Below are 13,718 nucleotides of genomic sequence, written 5' to 3'. Positions count from 1 at the left end.
GGATTCTGGGAGATGAAGTCCAAAACATCTGGAGGATTAGGATATAGCAGTGATGGTGAACCTTTCAGAGGCCGAGTGCCCAAACTGCAACCCAAAACCCACTTATTTATTGCAAAGTGCCATATCCCTCTGGCTTTCTAGTAACAAACTCCGGAAAACTCTCTGCTGGGGTGATGGCACATGTACCCACAGAGAGAGCTCTGGGTGCTACCTCTGGCACGTGTGCCATAGGTTCGCCATCACTGGGATATAGCTTCTATGCAAATCTAGATTAAAGCCGTTAGTAAACTTTTGTTTTAAAGTACCGTACATGTTGCATGTTTGTTGTTTTTGGAGTCAGTCTCAGTTCTTAGTAGTTAGACATTTCTGCTACTCTACTAATTTAAAGCTAGACCTTAACAGGCTTGGCTTTGACCTCTTTTTTTTTTGGACATTCAAATATTTTTGTTTCCTTACTAAGGTTTGAAGCCTTAGGAAACCCCAAATGTGTTTGTATTGGTAGATTTTTGTGGGTTTTTCGGACTATGTGGCCATGTTCAAGAAGAGTTTCTTCCTGACTTTTTGCCAGCATCTGTGGCTGGCATCTTCAGAGAAGACCTTCAGAGAAGATGCCAGCCACAGATGCTGGCGAAACGTCAGGAATAAACTCTTCTAGAACATGGCCGCATAGTCCGAAAACCCACAAAAATCTATGCATGCCGACCGTGAAAGCCTTCGACTTCACATTGTTTGTACTGGGTTTGCAAAATGAACGGAAAGGATTTCTTAAACACCTACGGAAGGTGGCAACCTGTTGCACGGAAATGCTTGAACCCGGGTAAGACTCCTTGCACTCTAAATGCAACCGCGCTAGTTGTCGGCAACTGGGTCGATACACTGAATTCGTACCCAAGTGGGAGCTTATAAAGGGGGATATTGCCTTACTCTCCCCGCATCCCATTACCCCCTCCTTGGGTTTCTTCTTGGGGAACGAGAGTCCTTGAGAAAAACTCCTCCACGCCCCTTGGATTTCTTGCGTCCCCAACTGAAGGAACACGTGAGTTCACGGCGCATTCATCTCCCACAATGGAGTTATTAGCACCAGCCTGTGTGGGTTTGAGTTCCACTGAGTTTCCCACACTTTCCCTCCTTTCTGCCGGGACAATAGACGTGTGCCTTGCGACCACAGGCAACATTAGTTATGGTGTTTGAGCCTCAATGCGCGGCGGGAAGGGGGGGGGAAACGCTCAACTCCCAAAAGACCATCTGGTTAATAGTTACAATCGAGCAATGTGGGTCAGGAGCTGCCACCATGAAGGTGGGAAGAACACGCCCTTTGACACTACGGCGGCCCCTTTAACCAGCTTCGTATCGGTGATCCCTGTCAATCTCAAGCATCCCGGTCCAAAGGTGACCCCCCTCCGGTGCCATTCGATCATGTTGGATCTGTCCCAACACCAAGAACTGGCGTTACGGTCGGCACGATCCAACAAGTTGAGGGATCACTGCAAGCATAAAATGGGATAGCGATGAAACGGAGTCCCTTCTAAGAGGAGCAGAATGCCAACATTTGCATAGAAATAAATATAACTGGCCCTCCTTATCCACTGTACTGTACATAGTCATGTATATAAGTCTGGAAAATTTGGTCAAAAAATTGACCCCCAAAACCTGAGTCGACTCCTGAGGGAACACCTCTCAAGGAATCTCTAGGTCCTCTAGGGCAACTCTCTGGTCAACATCTGCCAGACGTTGACCACAGAATTGCTCTGGAGGACCTACAAATGCCTAGAGAAGTGTTCTCTCTAGGACTCTCTTGGTCCCCCAGCGTGACTTTTGCTGAATGTTGTCCACAGAGTCATACCGAAGGACAGAAAGATTCCTAGAGAGAACATATTGAGATCCTTTGTTACATGCCCCTAAGATTTACCCCCAACCTATCCATGGGTCATATCAAAATCCATAATTTTGAATGCAAGGTTGCATTCTATCAACCCATTTATTCAAACTGTATGTCGAACATGGCAGGCTTTCTAAACAAGTCAATGAGAATTCTCAAGCATTCACCTTTAGATAATGAATACTTTCCAACTGGGAAAGGGCTTAGCCAAGGATGCCTTCTATACCCTTATTTGTTCCACCTGTATGCAGGAAACATCATAAGAAAAGCAGGTTTAGACTCAGAAAGAGGAAGAGAGAAGATAGGAGGAAGGAACATCAACACTCTAAGGTAGTGATTCCCAACCTTAATCCTTCCAGGTATTTTGGACTTCACCTCCCAGAATTCCAGACAATTGGCCAAGATGGCTGAGACTTCTGGGAGCTGAAGTCCAAAACACCTGGAAGACCAGATTTTAGGAATCACTGCTCTAAGGTATCCAGATGACACCAAACTACCAGGAGAAAACCTTGCAGACTTGGAACAATGACTACAAAAGGACAAAGAAGAAAGTCTTTAAACAGAGGCTGGATGCCCATCTGTCAATGGGGATGCTTTGATTGAGAGTTCCTGCATGGCAGAATGGGGTTGGACTGGACGGCCCTTGGGGTCTCTTCCAACTCTATGATTCTATGAAAGTGCAAAGGCAGGCTTAAAAGCTGAACATGAAGAAAACAATAATAATGACTCTGGAGGGACGACGTTAATTCAACCAAGACAAAGAGGAAATGGAAAGAGTTAAAGATTTCCCCTACCTTGGATCAAACATTGATCAGAACGGTGACTGCAGTCAAGAAATAAGAATAGGAATGGGAAGGGCAGCGATGGAAGAACTACATAAGATCCTGTACAAATGCCCAGTGACAGAATGGAGAACCAAGGCAATGAATCATAGAGTATGTTTAGCCTGGAGAAGAGAAGGTGAAGAGGTGATATGATAGCCCTGGTTAAATATTGGAAAGGAGGCAATATTGAAAATGGAGCAAACTTGTTTTCTGCTGCTCCAGAGAATAGGACCCGGTGCAATGGATTCAAACTACAGGAAAAGAGATTCCAGCTCAACATTAGGAAGAACTTCCTGTAAGAGGTGTTTGATAGTGGAAGATGTTGTCTTCAAGGATGGTGGAGTCTCCTTCTTTGGAGGTCTTTAAATAGAGGCTGGATAGCCATCTGTCGGGAAGGCTTTGATAGCGTTTTCCTGCAGGGGTTGGACTGGATAGCCCTTGGCGTCTTTTCCAGCTCTAATTCTATGACTCCATGATGCTATGGACAACACATGTCAATAGTCCTGGGTTGGGATGAGCAAATCCGGACACCTATATGGACCAATCCTGGGGCCTTAGCATGGAGCAAAAAGATCTTGCTTGAAAACTCAGTGGCGCCAGCTGGCACACCCCATGGCCCCATATGTGCCATTGCCATCACATCTTCCCTGAAGCCCCCTATTGCAGCCTAAGACATCAGACATGAGCACCTGGCCAGGTGAGTATGGCTATGCATCCCATTTTTGCCTTTACGGCCCGTGCTGGGCACCTTCAGAGAAAACACAGCAATGGCTGTAGGTAAGGGGCATAGGATGGCAGTGACTCCATGGTATGAAGACAGGTAGGTATATAAACACTACCCATTGCCTCACCTGCCTGGAGACTGATCTGGGTCAGAACCAGGGGTAGGATACCACAAGTTTGGCCCATGGCACCCTACCCATCTGCTCAGATCCTTAGATTGCTATATGGCTGACAGAGGCTGCATCCGCACTGGCGAAATGATCCAGTTTGGCACCACTTTAACTGCCATGGCTCCATCCTACAGAATCCTGGGGTCTGTAGTTTGTGGTGGCACCAGAGCAAAGCCATGGCAATTGAACTGGATTATTTCTGCAGTGAGATGCAGCCTGAGTAAATGATATATAGCCCTAAAGGTAAAGGTTAAGCTCCTAAATCCAGATCCCTTGCAGGCACTGTCATATTAGGGCAGGATTCCAATATCTTTTCCGTCTTCTGCTTTATTTTCCCAGTCTGCGAGTTCTCAAGAAATTACGCCTCATCTTCTTCTCTTCTATGCCAAGTCAATTCCAATTTCTTAAGAACGATTTAAAAGGGTTGAATGTCAGTCCTTCCATAGCTGCCCACAATTATGCAATTCTCTTGGACATTGAGCAAATGGTGCTATGTCAGATTGCTTGGAAATGATTTGCTTTTCCTTTGAATCCGTCCCAGATTATCCCATGTGAGGATCAATTCTTCATTTCTTCTCTATGCTGACATAGCCGAATGTTATTCTGGGAAGTAACAAGTGGGTGACTCTTATCATTCCAGCTTTTACACCTCCTTCCACTCCAGTTACTTGTTTAAAAGTGCTTTTCTCTTTCCCTTTCTCTCTTTTTTTGGGCATGCAGGTGCCAAGAAGTAAAAATACAGTTGGCTCAATTTATTTTGGGGGCTTTTCCTAAACATTGGCAAGAACTTCCTGACAGTAAGAGCTGTTTGATCCTTCTTTGGAGGTCTTTAAACAGAGGCTGCATGGACATCTCTTTGGGGATGCTTTGACTGAGAGTTCCTGCATGGCAGAATGGGGTTGGACTGGATGGCCCTTGGGGGTATCTCCTAATATTAGGACTCCATGAATCATAGAATCCTAGAGTTGGAAGAGACCCCCAAGGGCCATCCAATCCAACCCCGTGCCATGCAGGAACTCAGAATCAAAGCAGCCTCAACAGATGGCCATCCAGACTCTGTTTACAGACCTCCAAAGAAGGTCTGTTTAAAGACCTTCACCGCTCTTCAAGGCAGCATCTTCCATTTTCAAGCAGCTCTTATTGTCATGAAGTTGTTTCTACACTTGATTTTAGCCAAAAGGCTGAAAAGCAAGGAAGTTCTTTCTAATGTTTAGGTGGGATCTCTTTCCCCTTTAGTCTGAATCCACTGCACTGAGTCCTGTTCCCCGGAGCAGCAGAAAACAAGCTTGCTCCATTTTCAATATGGCCTCCTTTCCAATATTTAACCAGGGCTATCATATCACCTCTTCACCTTCTTTTCTCCAGGCTAAAGATATTCTATGATTCATTACCTTGGCTCTCCGTTCTGCCTGTGGGCATTTGTGCACCGTCGCATCTGCCACCATAATGCATCACCTTGCACTGAGGCTAGAATGAGGTGCCCAGCATTGGTCAAATGGTTGGACCTCTTGTTCTGATCTTACGAGTGAGCGACACATGCCATCGGTGGTGTGGATGCCTGATATCGGAATAGAGGACCCCAGATCATCCTGGAAGATCCAGAGCAAACAGGGCCTTATCCTGATATGTTTTAAGAGGGGTAGAGGCTGGAAGCTTGTTGGCCATTTGCTGGGAGTGCTTCAATTGTGTCTTCCTGCATGGCAGAATGGGAATGAACTGGATGGCCCTTGAAGTCTCTTCCAACTCTATGTTTCTATTAATCTTTTTCACCCAATTCCAAGGAGGCTGTTTCTGGTGGAATCTGCAATGGGCTGGATGAGTGTGAATGAATAAACTGAGGCTTAATCCAGACATGACAAAGATGCTCCTCGTCTGTCAAAAGGTGATATAGGAACAGGGACTCAGTCTACGTCAAAGGGAGTTATGTTCCTGCTGAAGATGCAGATTTGCAGTTTGCATGTATTCCTCAACTCAGCCTAAGCCTAGATCCTCACTTTTCAGTGGTGACCAGGTGATTCTATGATTCTATGGATCACATGCTCTCAGCCTCAGAGGAAGGCAATGGCCAACCTCCTCTGAACCAATCTTGCCAAGAAAGCCCCAGGATAGGGTCGCCATAACTCAGAAATAACATGGAGGCATACAACACACACATACCCTGGTTCTGGAACCAGAATCAGAGTTTGGGCCATGCATCGTCCACTTTCCCAACCTGGAGGACAGTGGAAGCTGGTGTATTTGGCTCATGCGCACAGGTCCTATGTTCGCATTTTTCTGGCACTGTGATGATACATATTCCTTTTTTGTTTCCCCTTGCAATTTCTCTCTCTTCCTTCCCTCCTTTCTAGCGCGGCTGCAAGTGGTACGGCGCTGTGACGCTGGGCTGCAACCGATACCAGACCAGCCAGCTGGGGGGCCAAGCTCTTTCCCAGATTTCTGTGTCGCTTTGGCATGCAGCTTTGCGTCCTCCACCAGTTGGTTCAGGCAGAAGGTTATTCTCTCTGGGGCATTGACAGTCAATGTAGCATGCCCTAAAGAGGGGGCTCCTCTATTATCTCCCCGCGTGCCTGGATTGGCTGGAAGACTGTGGGAAAGCGCGAGGTCCACGACTCACATAACTCCTCAGCCAGCCGCAGATATAAATAGAGATGCTCAGAAAGCTTTAAGGAGCATAAGGTTGCATTTGGGTCAGGAGGAGCAACTGATACACAGCGAGCATGGCTCCAAGCAACAGCTGTGCGCTCCACAAGGAAGCAGAGAGACTGCCAGGAAAGGAAAAGAATAAGGTAAGCGATCGGTTCCTGCAAACCAGTTTTCATAGAGTCGAACCAGAACACGATAACCTGGGTGTATGAATGCCTTCAACAGTTCAGATGTCTACTGCAATTCAGATGTTTGGGTCTAATGCACCCTAAAGCTGTAAATTATGCAGTTGTTAAAGAAGGTAGAGTTTGTGTTGCAATGCTGCAGGAAAGAAATCTGTCTGAATTCCTGCATGGCAGGGAGTTGTATTGGATGGCCCTTGGGCCCTTCCAAATCTATGATTCTACGAAAGTCAAATATGATATGAATTTTGTACAGTTTGGTTCATATCAAATTTGACATGAATTTTGTAAAGTGTGATCTGGAGCAAATTCGATGTGGACTTTGCGAAGTTGGATTTGGATCACATTTGATATGGATTCTGTAGAGTTATAAGGCCTTCTCCTTCTTTCTCGTTTGACAGCTGAGGAAGCCGGTGGTGGAGAAAATGCGCCGCGACCGGATTAACAACAGCATCGAGCAGCTGAAGGTCCTGCTGGAGAGGGAGTTCCAAAGGCATCAACCCAACTCAAAGCTGGAGAAAGCGGACATCTTGGAAGTGGCTGTCAGCTATCTTCAGCAGCAGCAACAAATACAGAGGCATGGTGAGTACAGAACTGGAATTTGCACCTTCTGGGGATGCTGTGTTGTCCTCAGGATGCATCAATAGTGGTCAGGGCAATAGGATGCATAGTCCTATCAAACACCCCAAGGAGACCAGATTGATTCTGCTATAGAACAAGCTATTCAAACTATTAATATGCAAGATACAAGATAAAAAGGGGAAAGGTTCATCACTGATTTATTGTTCTCCTAAAAAAAACATGTACGGAGTAGCTATGATAGCCATACAGCAAATTACAATATCATCCCAAACCCACAACACACAATACATTTATCAAGCCAACAAAAATGCACATTATACACCTTGCAAGCTTTCAAAGCTCCACTGGCTTGATGCCCGACAAAGAAGCCAGCAGAGCTGCAAAATGCTGGTTGGCCTGATAAAGGCATTGCTGTTTTGTGGAGTTTGGATAGTGTTGTACTTTGTTATTGTTTTCCCAGTTAGGTCTCCCATAGGTCAAACGCCAGCTTGCAGGCATTAATACTTAAGCTTTATGCTTTTCCAAAAGAGATGTGGGACAGTGGAGGATTCATGTTTCCTTAATTATAATATTAATATTAATATTTTTTCAGGTAGATCAGCAGACTTATAGCAGAACCTAGTTTGCTCTGGTTAACAAAAAGCTCCTTACTAGGAGGGAAGTCTTCGAAGATTAGAGAAGATACATTATCATCATCATGAACACTACTACTAATATTATTATATTTTCCCCCAAAATTGGGACTCAAAATGGCTACTTGAATATTTGAAATTCAATAGGTGATGGCTTCGCTCTCTCGACAGAGCCTACCTTACAGGGTTGTTATGCAGACACAGCTGGGCTTAGGAAAACCATACTGCATGACTGTATTCATCCTTTCAAAAGAACTCAGCATTAATATATTTTCTCATCTCTTTTTTCCAGTAGCATGCGGCCAAAAGAATCCAGAATTCGATTTCAACACCGGCTACCTGCGTTGCTTGAGAGAAGCGATGCATTTCCTCTCCTTATGCGAACCCAAGAAGGAAACCCAAGCCCAGCTGCTCAGGCATTTCTGCAAAGTCCGTGTGTCCGCAGAGGGTGCCAATCCAAGCGCGGCCGTCATGCGCTGCCTGCCGCCGTCTCCATCCGCTTGCCCTCCGTCCAAACCAAAGACGGCAAGCAAAAACCCATCCAATATGACTGCGGCCATTTGGAGACCATGGTAGAGGCATGGCTGGGTCTTCCAAGTCATGCTTTCCAAAGTCAATGAACAAATCCAGGGCCATCTTTGCTATTGTAGTCCCTCTTTGAAAAACAGGAAACCTTGGGTTTCCTTGCAAGGAGGTGATGGTGCTTTTCTGTAGCAAGAAATATTCGAGGTTGTAAAGTCAATTTTCCTTCATAGTGAAGGGTTTTAGTGCCTGCATCTTGCAGGAGGTTGTCCGCTCGCATGAGTTGCTTTGACAGCGTCTTCTCCTTCGCAAGGCAAAAAAGGCAAAACAGAACAAAACCCAGTTGGTTTTGCTGCAAAGATCCATTTGCCAAAGACTTGAGCAGCATCTGTGAAAAGGCTGAAGGAACTGGACTCTGTTTGTGATGTCTCTCAGAGAGAAAAAAATGTAGTTTGGATCAAAGTATTTCTCTATGGGCTTCTGCTGTGCAGTCTCTTTGCGGACAGATATTTGGGAAGGGGCCCAGACAAAACTTCCGTTGTATCCGGTAGAAAATAGCCTTTAGAGAGAAAATAAGGAAAATGTGATCCCACAAGTGTTAGGATCTTGTACCATCCCCTTTTCGTTTTTACTCTTTTGAGAGTCCCTTTCCAAAGTTAGTACAGTACTGTATTGTTTAAAGAGAGGTTCTGCTTGATCTGTGTGCGCTTCTCTCGTTTTTGAGAGAGAACTGGGTGCCTTTTGTAAAGGAAAACTTGTATGTTTAATGGGGAAGAAACAACATGTGTTATAATTGTTCGATTTGAATGGTTTAAAATGCTTTTATAAAGTGGTGCCTTTATCATGTGGTATTGAATGTGATCTGATGGCTATCGTAATAAAGAAAGGAAGAAATAAGCTTCAACTCTGTGTGTCCATGAATGGGTCCTTCCTTGCAGATGTGGTTAGTAGTGCGCTGTCAAGGCCTGACTTCAGCTCTCAGCTGTGTCACGAACCTAAAAGGGCACACTAAAGCACTACAGCACACTTTCACATGGGACTGATAGTTTAATTTTTGGAAGCATGAAATGCTTTTGGGTTGACAACTGAACAGGAGCCAATAGTGTGATGCAGCCGCTAAGATGCCACTATGATCCTAGGCTGCATTAATAGAACAGTGTCTAGATCGAGGGAAGTAAGAGCATGACTCTATTCTCATGTTGCATCACCAATGCGATTCTAGGTGGCATCAATAGAATTATAGTGTCTAGATGTGTATAATGAATAATAAGCCTTGTTGATTTTCTACAGATGCAACCATCTAAAGGGTATACTGCTTGAAAAGAAAATCCTCATGTATGTGATAAAATGAGGTGTTTGAACAAACCATCTCTCAGGCTTGGTTGCTCTCAGGTCTGGGAAGTGGGTAGGTTACTTGCCTTAGGTGGGGTTGTATTCTCTCTGAAGACGCAAGTGAGTAGTCTGGAAGTACAGACATACATGCACAGATATAGGATGGGAGACACCTGGCTGAATCAAACTACATGGGAAACGGATATGGGAGTCCAAGTAGACCACAGGTTGAACATGAGTCAACAGTGCGATGCGGCAGCTAACAAGGCCAATGCAATTCTAGGCTGCATCAATAGAAGTATAGTGTCTAGATCAAGGGAAGTAATAGTGCCATTCTATTCTGCTTTGGTCAGGCCCCACCTGGAATATTGTGTCCAGTTCTGGGCACCACAATTCAAAAGGGATGTTGAGAAGCTGGAACACGTCCAAAGGAAGGCGACTAAAATGGTGAAGGGTCTGGAAAGCATCAAACCCTATGAGGAGAGGGTTAGGGAGATGGGTATGTTTAAGTTGGAGAAGAGAAGGTTAAAAGGGGGACACGATAGCCATGTTTAAATATTTGAAGGGATGTCATATTGAGGATGGAGCATGCTTACCTTCGGCTGCTCCGGAGAATAGGACACAGAACAATGGGTGCAAGCTATAAGAAAAGAGATTCCACCTCCACGTTAGGAGGCATCTGGGTATGTTTAGCCTGGAGAAGAGATGGTTAAGAGGTGATATGATATCCCTGTTTAAGTATTTGAAGGGTGTCATATTGAGGATGGAGCAAGCTTATTTTCTGCTGCTCTAGAGAACAAGACCTAGAACAATGGGTACAAACTAGAGGAAAAGAGATCCATCTCAACATTAGGAGGAACTTCCTGACAGTAAGAGCTGTTAGACAATGGAAGAAGCTCCCTTGGAGTGTAGTGGCGTCTCCTTCCTTGGAGGCCTTTAAACTGAGGCTGGATGGTCATTTGCCGGGGGGTGCTTTGACTGTGAGTTCCTGCATGGCAAAATTGGGTTGGACTGGATGGCCCTTGTAGTCTCTTCATACTCTTAAAATTTTATTACTCCTATAATTCTATGACTTGTTAGAGACATATACATGGCACAGAAATGGACTCCCAGTAATGACTGAACTGACCAGAAGAAAAGTTACCAATCATTCTGGTGGGGCATTTTATCCAAACATCTGGGGTCATGGTAATTAACTATTCAACACTGACAACATTACACTACATAGTTATAGCACTATTTTCCCACTTTGACTGCTGTGTCTGCCTCCTGGAATTTGTAGTTTGGGGAAGCGGCATTGGGAATCCTCAGCCAGAACGCTCTTTGGCCCCACTAAACTACAAAGCCCAGGATCCCATCTTTTTTCTCACCCTTTTCCCCTCCCAGTAAGCTTCCAAGAAAGAGCTTCCAGAGACTGGTTGTTTTAATAGTGAACCGCATCCAGAGCACTTGTTGTTGCTGCATGCCTTCAGGTCGTTTCTGACTTATGGCAACCCTATACTGGGGTATCCTTGGCAAGATTTGCTCAGAGGAGGTTTGCCATTGCCATCCTTTGAGGCTGAGAGAGTGTGACGTGCCCAAGGTTACACAGTGGGTTTCATTATTTACAGTACAAATAAATCAAATTCGGATGGAAGGGTGGGAAAAGTCATTTATGCAAACCAAACCAAAACATTTATCCCCCCGCAATTCTTCCCCTCTCCCCCAGCTACGCATATTGATTTCCTAAAGATATCTAATCCGGTTGGCATAAATGTTTTAATCTTGCTTTTTAAGCATGCTTCCCTCGTTAAAATTAAAACGTGGGCTAAAATTAGGAAAGGAACTCAATATCAAACCTGCGCCTTTGCAGACGACATTGTCATTTCATTGCAAGAGCCACTAAACAGTGTCGAAGCATCGAAGGGAATTTTGCGGCAAGAATAACGGCAGCACGATTTTGGATAGATGGCTGGTTAATGAAACTATTGGATATGCAAGAGATGGACAGATTGACCTAGTGGTTAAATCATAAGGAAGAAGAAGAGGCATCTGGTTTGAAATACAACATGGAAAAAAGTAAGTACCAAAGACATGGATAGCCAAAGCATGCTTCCATAGACTGCAGAGATACAGAAGGCTTAAAAGTAGATTAACAATCAACATTAAAAAGGAACGATTATTGATTTCTGCCCCTTCCTTAAATATTCAATGGCGCTTAAACTGAACTGGATGGCAGCAGAGAACATAAGATCCCCAGAGGATTGAAAGGATTTGGGTTAACGCTGATGGATGGATGCGATCCATGGGAAAGCAAAGGACTCCAGATGGTCTATCCGAAACGGGAATGGTGGGGAATCGTGACGGGGGAATTGGTCTGTTAATGGGCACTGTCGCTGGCACACTTCTTTTGTTCGCCCGGTGAATGGCATCAATGGGCAGGAAAGTGTGGGAAACGCCAAGGAAGCCCCGTCCCAAATCCGGAGGTTAATAGGGACAACTGTTAGAGGAGTCTCCTTGGGTTTGCCAAACAGGGATGGCATGAAAGCCGGGAGGGAACAAACTGGGATGGGACGAAACGGGTTGGAACGTGGGTTTGCTAATCATAAACAAATGGATTCCAAGAACGTTGGCGCAGGCAGCATTTCAGAACTGAAAACCTTAATAATAATAATGATAATTATTATTTACAGTATTTATCTCTGTGCAACACAACTGGGGTGGCTTAGACATTAAAACAATACAGTCCCATCCCAGTATCCTACCCCCTTTAAAATACAATTAAACAGCTCCCGTTTCTGCACTTTCCGTTCGTAGAAGCGATAGTGAACACGCGTGAAAGTCGAATTTCAAAGTGGCCAGACAAGCCAAACTTACCTGTCGGCTGAAAAAATGTGATGAACGCAGGAAGCCACAAACTTTCCACGCAATCCTCGCAAGGCTGAATAAGTTGGCAGTCCAGAGGGCGAGGCAGCCTGGGAAATGGCAAGTATGTTGACTTCCTAGTATAAAGAGAAAGCAAATGTTATCAGTCGTAAAATCATAGAATCATAGCTTTGGAAGAGACCACAAGGGCCATCCAGTCCAGCCCCATTCTGCCATGCAGGAACTCTCAATCAAAGCATCCCCATCGACAGATGGCCATCCAGCCTCTGCTTAAAGACCTCTAAAGAAGGAGACTCCACTACACTCCGAACATCTCTTACTGTCAGGAAGTTCCTCCTAATGTTGAGGTGGAATGTGTCCTATTCTCTGGAGCAGCAGAAAACAAGCTTGCTCCCTCCTCAATATGACATCCCTTCAAGTATTTAAACAGGGCTCTCATATCACCTCTTAACCTTCTCTTCTCCAGGCTAACATTCCCAGCTCCCTTTCTTCATAAGGCATGGTTTCCAGACCCCTCACCATTTTGGTTACCCTCCTTTGCAAATGCTCCAGTTTCTCCACATCCTTTTTGAATTGTTTTGCCCAGAACTGGACACAATATTATTCCAGGTGAGGCCTGACCAAAGCAGAATAGAGTGCCACTATGACTTCCCTTGATCTAGACACTATACTTCTATTGATGCCGCCTACAATCGCATTGGCCTTGTTAGCTGACATAATTTTTAAAATGATATAAAGCCGTTTCAAATTTAGAATACACACACACACACACATATATATATATATACACACAGTTGGCCCTCCTTATACACAGATTTTTTATACATGGATTCAAACATCCATGGTTTGAAAATGTTCCAAAAAAGTCTAAATCTCAAATGTCAAACCTTGATTTCCCATTTTTAATAAGAGAGACCATTTTGCCATGTCATTATATGTAATGGGACTTGAGCATCCACGGATTTTGTTATCCACGGGGGATTTTGGAACCAAACCCCAGCATATAGCAAGGGTCCACTGTGTGTGTGTGTATATAAAACACAGTCATAATTGTGTAATAATACACGCCCATATATTCCGGTTCATATTCAGGTTCCTGCCTTGAAAGTGTAACCAATGTGTTCAAATTGTAGTGTGCTGCCATCTTCTGGGAAGGGACTGAGCTCCATCAGCAAAGGTCCACGTTCCTATTCAGGTTCATACAGAGCCGAAATATATGAATATATATATGTGTGTGTGTGTATATATATATATATATATATAGTCATTTCTTCATACATTTCATTCGTGCATATGCCCATTCATACATACGTTGATACATTTAGGCATATATATATATATATATATATATACACACACACACA

The 13,718-nt window shown here is 44.5% G+C and overlaps 2 protein-coding genes across 7 annotated transcripts in view; one reads left to right on the top strand and one right to left on the bottom strand.

The window, feature by feature from the left end:
* LOC149307744 (transcription factor HES-5-like) overlaps positions 1-13,718 on the bottom strand; it is a 46,539-nt gene that overhangs the window by 31,987 nt on the left and 834 nt on the right. For 4 of the 6 annotated variants that reach the window (XM_089534381.1, XM_089534378.1, XM_089534379.1 and 1 more), the window contains exon 2: positions 12,346-12,470. The gene's annotated coding sequence lies outside the window, so the exon portion shown is untranslated. Of the gene's footprint in view, positions 1-2,046; positions 2,121-12,345; positions 13,590-13,718 lie in introns of those variants that run through there. The other 2 variants (XM_089534382.1, XM_089534380.1) reach the window with 2 other exon arrangements.
* LOC149307745 (transcription factor HES-5-like) lies at positions 6,288-9,019 on the top strand. Its single transcript, XM_089534384.1, has 3 exons — positions 6,288-6,382; positions 6,823-7,003; positions 7,928-9,019. Exons 1-3 carry the CDS (start codon positions 6,314-6,316, stop codon positions 8,209-8,211), a joined length of 534 nt encoding a protein of 177 aa, XP_089390510.1. The 5' UTR covers positions 6,288-6,313; the 3' UTR covers positions 8,212-9,019.

This window comes from Sceloporus occidentalis, unplaced genomic scaffold, assembly GCF_023333645.1.
Source record: "Sceloporus occidentalis isolate IW3139 unplaced genomic scaffold, rSceOcc1.0.p SCAF_8, whole genome shotgun sequence".
Taxonomy (NCBI): Eukaryota; Metazoa; Chordata; class Lepidosauria; order Squamata; family Phrynosomatidae; genus Sceloporus; species Sceloporus occidentalis.
The sequence above is the reverse complement of the archived record's forward strand: the minus strand, read 5'-3'. Positions and strand labels throughout refer to the sequence as shown.